General features: G+C 39.9%; 1 protein-coding gene across 2 annotated transcripts; it reads right to left on the bottom strand.

Annotated features, from left to right (window-relative positions):
- Positions 1–271: 271 nt before the first annotated feature.
- LOC149027873 (Presenilin-1) lies at positions 272–8,181 on the bottom strand. Of its 2 annotated transcripts, XM_089166721.1 has the most exons (2): positions 6,662–8,181; positions 272–350 (listed from the first exon to the last, which is right to left on the bottom strand). In XM_089166721.1, exons 1-2 carry the CDS (start codon positions 7,770–7,772, stop codon positions 316–318), a joined length of 1,146 nt encoding a protein of 381 aa, XP_089022847.1. In that variant the 5' UTR covers positions 7,773–8,181; the 3' UTR covers positions 272–315. The 2 variants fall into 2 exon arrangements, with proteins under 2 accessions (XP_089022847.1, XP_089022838.1); XM_089166712.1 differs by lacking the exon at positions 272–350 and having other exon boundaries at positions 5,684–8,181.
- Between the last annotated feature and the right edge of the window lie 388 nt (positions 8,182–8,569).

The raw sequence follows: 8,569 nt of genomic DNA, 5'->3' as shown, positions 1-8,569 counted from the left end.
GTAATAGACATGTCGATAGGGACTCCACACATCAGTATAAATGAGCATAAACGGAATAGATTTTCTATTATGAAGAGAAGGTAAATAAGTAGAACAATCTGCTTCGCAAAAATGCAGGCTTCACAAAAAAAATTATCCTCATTACAAGAAGAAACCAAATCAAGAAATATTTTCTTAAGAGTTCCTAAGGGGTGATCTAGCCTACGGTGCCACTGATGAAGGTCTGATATTACCGAATGGACCGGATTAGAAGATGTAGTCGAGTAGAAGCCAGATCCTCCAATTAGCTCGAACAAATAAAGTTTGTTGTCTAGTTTACCATGTCCAATCTCCTTCCCCGTGACCAGATCCTGGAAGACACAATAAGATGGGAAAAATGTCACTTTACAATTCAAGTCATGTGTAAGACTACTGATAGCGAGCAAGTTGGTAGAGAAAAAGGGAACATGTAAAACTTTAAACAAAAAAAGTGATGGCAAATGCTGAATGGTCCCTTTTCCAACAATGGAAGAATAGGAGCCATCAGCAATGCGAACTTTATCCTTTCCATAAGTTGGAGAATATTGTAAGAAAAAAGAGGATAAACCTGTCATATGATCTGTGGCTCCTATATCAATGATCCAATGAGTAGAAACTAAAGAAACTTGGAAGCCTATAAAAATTTTACCTGAAGTAGCAAGGTAGGAGTTGGTAGAGGAAGCAGGGGTAAAGGCTGTACCGGCAGTAGAAGACTACAAAATACGTCGCAGAGTAGCTAACTCCTCCTGTGAAAAACCAACGCCTGCAAAGAGTGTGGTGGAAACTGTCCCAGAAAGATTAGCCTTTGGTTTTCCCTTTCTTTGAGCTTTTTTTTGCTCTAAATCAGCAGGCTTCCCATGTAATTTCCAACAATTGGCCTAGGTAAGATATAGTGTGTGACAATGCTCACACTTGACAATCTCCTTAGCCCCGATCAAATTTAATGCGAACAGACTGTAAGGCTGATTTCTCCATAATAGGAGTATGAAATATGGCTAATCGATGACTTTCCTCACACTGAACAAGAGCATAAGATTGTTTTAGTGTAGAAAAGGGAGAACGACTTAATACTTGCACTTTGATCTGATCGTACTCCACATTCAAACCTGCTAAGAAGTCATATACCCAAATCTTATCAATGTGTTTCCTATAAGTAGTCACATCATCTAGGTTAGTGGGATGATAATCCCCATAGTGATCCAACTCCTGCCAAAGAGATCGCAACGCGGCATAATATTAGGTCATAGTCAGTTCCTTTTGGATAGTCTCATGAAGCTTCTTTCGTAGCTCATAAACCTATGCATCATTCCCCAACTGTCCATATGTTTCAGTAGTAGCCTTCCAGATTTTGGCTGCAGTATCAAGTAATAGATATCCACGGGCAATGTTTGGAATCATGGAATTCAAAAGAAATGACATAATAAGATAATCATTCGAGATCCATTTATCCTGTGAAACGCCTATGTTAATAGGTTTGATAGTGGTGCCCGTAATGTGTCAAACAAGTCCTCTTCCGGCAGTAGTCAGATAAGCAGATCGGGACCAAATCAAATAATTTGTTCCATCAATTCTTACCGAAAGAGGATGAAGAGAGGGATAATGTTCTGAGCCAGTGGGAGCAGGAGTACCATCAATAGTTGTCATGTTGACAAAATTATCTGCAGTTCTTCAGCCTTCACCCTTTCGAAGTAACAAAAAAGTCGCAGAATGCAATAGCCAAACAATTCTCTCTTCTTCTTTTTTTTGGCTAAAACAAATAAACTCTGAAAAATATGAACCCCTGAAACATCAATAATATATATATATATATATATATATATATATATATATATAATATATATATATATATATATATATATATATATATATATATATATATATATATACAAAATAGGATGTCGAATCGGAAGGACAAAATATGGTTCGGAAATAAGGTCTGGTTTGGTCCAGGTGATGAGCTTAATAGGATTTCAGAAGGGCTGGCTTAAATCGATGGAATTTCAGAAGGGTTTACCTGGCTTTAGGACGATGATGGCGGAGGTGATGGCAAAGGCGATGGTGAAGGACGATGTCGATGTCAATGGTGATGGTGGAGGCGATGGCGATGGCGATGGTTCGATGGTGCTGGAAGCAGAGTCGATGGTCAATGGTGGAAGACTGAGATTCACAAGAATCAGCGGGAATGGACGCAATTCTGTTCATCTTACTCTTCTAAGCACAAGAAGCAGCAGGAAGCACTCTTCTAATTACAAGAACAGGAAGCAGCGGAGCAGCGACAAGCATGCATTTCTATTTGACTTCTCTTGAAGTAGCAGAAAACAGCGGAGCAGCGACAAACAGCGACAAGCAGTGGCAAGTGGTTCTCTTCCTCTCTCTCCTCTTGTTCTTTCCGTCTGTTTTTTTTTTTTTTTTTTTTTTTTCCTTTGCAACGGCAGATTTCTGTCCAAAACTGAAGAACAATAGGTGCAGAAAATTTCAGAGAACTGAGATTTCTGCGCAGAAAATTCCTGCGATGATTGCAGTAAATTCTGCAACGGTTGTAGAAGAACGAGAAGATCTACGATGGGTTTTACGGTTGCAGAAGAAAGAGAAAATCTGGGTTGGAAAAAAAAATTAGAAGAATATCCTAATCGAACTTAGGCTCTGATGCCATGTTGATAAACATTGATTTGGTAGAATGGCTTATCGATCAATGATCCCAAGCCCTCTATTTATAATTAAGAGGAAAGTACACTATTACATAAATACCCTTACTTTGGTAACAAGAAATAGAAATTTACATGAATACAAACTCTAATTGAACTCCTAGTAGAATCCAACACTATGTCAATTAAAATTCTGCAATTCCAGCATCCCCTCTCGTCTTCAAGCCTGTGGCAGCATTAATTGTTCAAGTATTATGCAGTTCAAGTCTCCTACAGCAAGTGCACCCAGCCCCAAACCCTAGCCTTTCCTCTGCTTCCTCCATCCATGGCACCCTTTTTTTTTATTTGCATGAATTTTTGGACCTTTTTAAAGACCCAAGTTTCAAGGACAGAACTACACCAATCTAACCATTAGATCTTCTCCAAGCTTTAGGAACCTCATCCCCCAACCCTAGTGAAATTAAATCCCAATTTGACCCCATTTTGACAGTCCAATTTCAAGATATAATTATTTTCTTGAATATTAGTACTTCCTAAGACCTTAAAAACAAGAACCGTAATAGTTTTTAATTTATCCATCCAAACCACACCAAACTTGGGGGATCATATCCCTACACTATTACCTAAATTCCCACCAAGTTTCAGCCCATTCTGACACCTATAGACCCAAGCTTCCATCTCAAGGACTTTATTCCATACCCCCATGGGGAGGGTTATGTATCCGTAGGATACTAATTATCATCTTAGAACATATTTGACCACAAACATTAACCTAACTCTTCCCCTAGGAAATTATATCTTCACAACCCAGAATCACAAAGGAACCCCATATCCCCCAAAATTCCTAAAACCCTAGAAACCCTAATTCCTCTCAAACACTAAAATTTTGAAACCAAAAGTGATAAAATTTGACTGAAATTACAATTACAGCAAGGTTTCATACCCTTAAACATAAAACCCTTGGCCCCTAAGCCTGGCAGAATCTACCCTAACCCTAGCCTATCCCCTACAAACCCTAAATCCATCCAAAGACCATCAACCCAAAAGGTATTTTCAACCCTATAAGACTGCTGATTCTACGAAAGAGGATCCTGGAGTGAGCTTGATTCTAGGGCAATATTTCAACAACTAAAGTCTGGAATCTGGTTCACATCAAGATCATCTCGAGGAATCCGATGTGGAAAGCCCTTTGGTCACAAACATTCAAAATTACCAGACCATGAAAATGATTGGGACAGTTAAAGGTCTATAAGTCTTCATAAGATTTTATGCAGATAACTTATTTAAGGGTGAAGTTTATCTTATCTTGTAGGCTAAAGATCCACCACATGGAGTCTCAAATGGGACTTAAATTTTGAGGAGAGGTAGACTACAAGTTGCTTTACTTACCTGTCAACTTTTAACCTAAAGGAGTTCAATTGGCAAATAAAGCTTTTGGACTCCAGAGTTAAATGGGGTTACTGAAAGACATGGGTGCATGGAGATAAATTGTCTGAAATCTGACACATGGCAAACTGAGGCATTTCCCCTTCTATCCAACAGTTGGAATTGCTACAGCATATAATGGGCCCATGATAGCTCATGGAGATTGAATTAAAGACCATTCCTTGGGGACTTTTGCACAAGGGATATATGAGCTGTCATATCTCTTATCCACTTTTGACTTTGTTAGTTTCTATTTTCTTATCGAAAAGAGTTTCTATTTTCTTAAGGTACTCTTTTTTATAACCATGGCTGAGTTGGAAGTTTCTATTTAGTAGCTAAGATTTAGAATTTTTTTTTCTTTCCCTAGTCTCTATTTTTTAAGATATAAGCTAGTTATGAAGTTTTTGGCTCCTTGTTTTGTAGTTCCCAATTTCCCATGCAATAAAAATGAGTGAAATTATAAATAATGGCTAATGGCTGTATTCAGCAGTCGATGCATTGACAAAACAAACCTTGTTCCATTAATCATGAGAGCTGTGGGAACAGTGGGATACGGAGAGGTGAGAGGCACAACCCATTCTAACCCCTTCTTCCTTCTTTTCCTCTTCCAATCAATTCTTCTTTCTCCCCATATTCTGATCTATTTTCCGGAGCATATTTCAAGCTATATGAATCCATCAAAACTACTGGTCCTATCCATTGGAACACCTACTGAAGATTCAAATTGCTGCTGTTTCTGGTTCAACATTTTAAGATCCTGGCTGCTCCAACATTGTTTTCTGGATTTTCAAGTTTAACCTTGACAACTTCTGGCCTCCCAAGTTGCTGCCCATCCATTGGGAATCAATCCATCATCCAAGGATCCCCAATAGACCTTTTCTTGAGATTATTTGGCAAATTGCTGTGGCAGCTACCAGAGTTCTCCTTTGTGCAATAAATTAGTAAAGCTAAAAGATTAAGCCATCAACTTCGGCTGATTCTTGGATGTCTAACTCATACCAATATCCCTTCTATTCAATGGCAAAATCCTTCCAATCCTTGGCTGCTGCTTTGTTACTCAGTAATAAGTTTGTTTTTGAAAATTATGCCCTTTTATCTGTGGTCTGCGGTAAGGTGATAGGCTGCTGGCCAATGTTCCCTTGGGTTGGATTAACTATTATGTATTATGAGGTGCTGTTGGGTGTTGAAGGACGATACAACCTACTGATCTTTCTTAGGTTACACTCCTGTTACTGATAAAAGTCCAAAACCAGTAGCTCTATTTGGTTGTAAATGCAATCCTACTTACAGTTAGGATGGTCCATGGTTACATTAATAAGCTTATCAGGTTGGGCTGAGAAGTGGCATTTTTATATCTTACCTCACCCTGTTCCATGGAGATGTCAACTTGAGTTTGGTCAAATCCAAACCAAATCCAATCTGGCAACATTTCCTCCTGATATCGAGAAAATAAAGTAGATTTGTAGAGGGGAAATGCTATCGCAGCCTGGTCCAGATGAATGTCGCCACAACGATAAACCTTCAATCTGTCTGCCTCATAACCTCAGCTAGCCTTGTTTACATTTTCTACCCCCCCCCCCCCAAAAAAAAAAAAAAAATAGATGCATGTCCCTAGTAGTTTATGAAGCATGAATTCATTTTATACTCCCTAAAAGGTTAATTCGAAACTATTACACTTTTCTGCAATAGCTCCTCATTTGACACAGCTTTCCATTAACAGATGAAAATCTTAGCAGTTCACAGAGACATTTGTAACCCCCCGCCTGTAAGTTGTAAGTTGTAACACATCAAAATTTCTAAGCAGATTACTACTCATACCGAAACATATTGCAAAAGATCTCAACATGATAAACAAGCACTATAACTAACATGTGTTGCACACTTCATATAGACTTAGTTAGGAAAAGCTTCATTAAGATTGAGATGATAAGATAAAGTTCATCAAAATCAAAATTTAGTTCTAAAATCAATCCACTACAATCCCAAGCATCCAACATCATAAACTTACCAAAAAATCATCACAATAGTTCTTCTCTCCTAAGGATAAAAAGTAAGTTTTAAAATCAATCCATTGCAATGTCTCCAAAATCATCACAAATAGTTCTTTACTTCTAAGTAGATGATCATGGAACATAAGACCCTATCGGAAAGTCAAATTTGATTCTGAAAGTTGGGATCATACATAAGAGTTACAGCTCAGCTAGCAGCAGAAGGGATCGTGCATGAATTGACTCCATTCAGTTTATAAAATCTCAGTATCATTAGAAACAATGGTATCTATAGTATGGATATCTCATAAAAAAGAAACCTTCAAAACATCATCAAATTAGTGGACAACCCAACAATAAAGGGTTCCATTAATAACCGAGTCAAGAAGTAGAACGTGACACCCAACATGATAGATATCGGGAGAGCAGGCAGAGCCTTTTGGCACACAGACAACAAAATCAATGTGCATCCAAGTCCGGATATAATCGCAAGGTAACAAGCATAGACGGTCATCAGATCATACATTGCAGCTCTACCCACGAGAACACTGTAGAAAACGAAGTCCCCAAGACCCAGTTTGATACCTCGGGTTTCTACCGCAGGTATCTCAGTTCCGCTGCTTCTACGACTCCGATTTTCCATTTGTCCAGTCTCACTTCCCAGACGCATATTAACAAGGGGTGACATTTCCTCATCAACAACAATCTCAGCATGTTGATTGTCATAGAGTTGAGCTTGTAGTGACCTAACATTCTCTGTGGAGTGGTCAGACTCAAAACCTGCACTGATCGTAGGCATTCTCTCAGCGGAGGTAACCAAAAGGGATGATTCTTCATCTACAATCCCGTCATCTGTCTGTCGAGGCCGAAGATTTGCAGCATCGACCACTCCAAGACGATTCTCGTTATTCCGTGGCGGCGGTTGAAGCTCAACAGAGCCTGACTCCGACGATCCAGTGACTATAAGTCCCAAGACACCAGCCGTCGACGATCGACCCCCATGGTTCGAAGATACGGTAGGGCGAGCTTCGTACACCAGAGCCGGAAGTTCTTCCTCCCTGCTCGAAGCAAGCTCAACCAAGAGCTTCAATGGCCCGCCAGGGGCCAAGACGGCAACCAAATCGTACACAGCCAGGGCCACAAGCAGAACCCAGGTCGTCCATTCAGGTAATTTGGAAAACCAAGCGGCAACAATTATCCCAAGAAGAACCATATAGCCTTGCCGTAAGAAAATCGGAATTCCACCAGAGAAAACCGATAGAACACCGACCACAGTAAAGTTGAAAAGCAGAATGGAGCACGTAATAGCATCAATAGGTATCGAGAAATGCTGGATTATAGACAGAAATATCGATCCACCCATAGAACCCAACACGAAGAAAGCAGAGAAGCGCATGTAATTCTTCAAGAAGTTGTTGAAATTGTAGTAGTAGAGAACGACAAGGAGGAAAGTAACAGCAGCTATGAGGACGACGAACACTGCAGCGTTAAGCAATGCGCCTTCCAATTTCTGGGCGGCCGAGTCGGAGGGGTTCTCCAGATATACTAAGGTTGCTGCAGAGCGAATTGGGACAGGATCGGAAGAATCTGAGGTCAAGGTGTACACCAAGAAGACGACTAAGAGCATGCAGATCGATACGGGAGACATTACGCCGATGATTTCGACACCAATCGATTCCAGAATGCTAGTTTCCATGGTTGAGGAATTTCGCCGAACAGGTAGCGGGTTGGATTTAGGGCGACGACCTATCGCCACGGAAGAGACAAGATGAAGACGTGGGATGATGAGATCATCGTCGTCTCTTCTCTCTTCCTCTCAGAAGCACTGAACGTTTCCGATAAGAAATTTTGAGAGGAAAGTGAACTTTTTCAAGAAAAAATAAAGTGCAGCGCTGCGGCAGGACTGAAGTAGGGAAAATCCCAAATGTCACTCCTTTTTTTCCCTGAACGGAAGAGGGATCGGTAGACACAAGAGTGTAGTTTCACACCAATGAGGGATGATCGATTCGTCGACATGCGAACGAGACATGACAGAGAGAAAATGCGGGATTCATAAGACTCAGGAACTAGACGTAATCATTTCTCATTTTGTTACCCAGAAAAGAAAAAAATATCATTTTAATTAGGTTTTTTACATGTCACCGGATGCAACTTGGGTACCTCACCTAACTTAAATGGCACACGAGTTTATGCCGTTTAGGCTTCAACCTAGATTCCATTGGCTGCGTTTGTTTGCAAATGTTGGTTGAGAAAAAAAGGGTGAGAAAAACAAACATGTATGGCTCATGTGTGTGAGGTGAGGGAGAAAAAAAAAATTGTTTTTATAGAAAAGTAATAGTGTGGGTCTCATTTTTTACTTTTCTAAATTTTTTCACAAAATCCCACCAAATTTGTAGGGTTTTAAAATGGCTTGGGGTGGGAAAGTTGGGTTGCTACATCACCGACAAGTTTCCTTGATTCAATGAAACTTATTTCTTATTTTCCCACCCCAAG

This window comes from Hakea prostrata, chromosome 1 (assembly GCF_041222555.1).
Source record: "Hakea prostrata isolate BN-2017 chromosome 1, UWA_Hpros_2, whole genome shotgun sequence".
Taxonomy (NCBI): domain Eukaryota; kingdom Viridiplantae; phylum Streptophyta; class Magnoliopsida; order Proteales; family Proteaceae; genus Hakea; species Hakea prostrata.
The sequence above is the reverse complement of the archived record's forward strand: the minus strand, read 5'-3'. Positions and strand labels throughout refer to the sequence as shown.

Bases quoted from the DNA above. Each gene is read 5' to 3' on its own strand.
- LOC149027873 (XM_089166712.1), bottom strand. From the start codon at position 7,772: ATGGAAACTAGCATTCTGGAATCGATTGGTGTCGAAATCATCGGCGTA.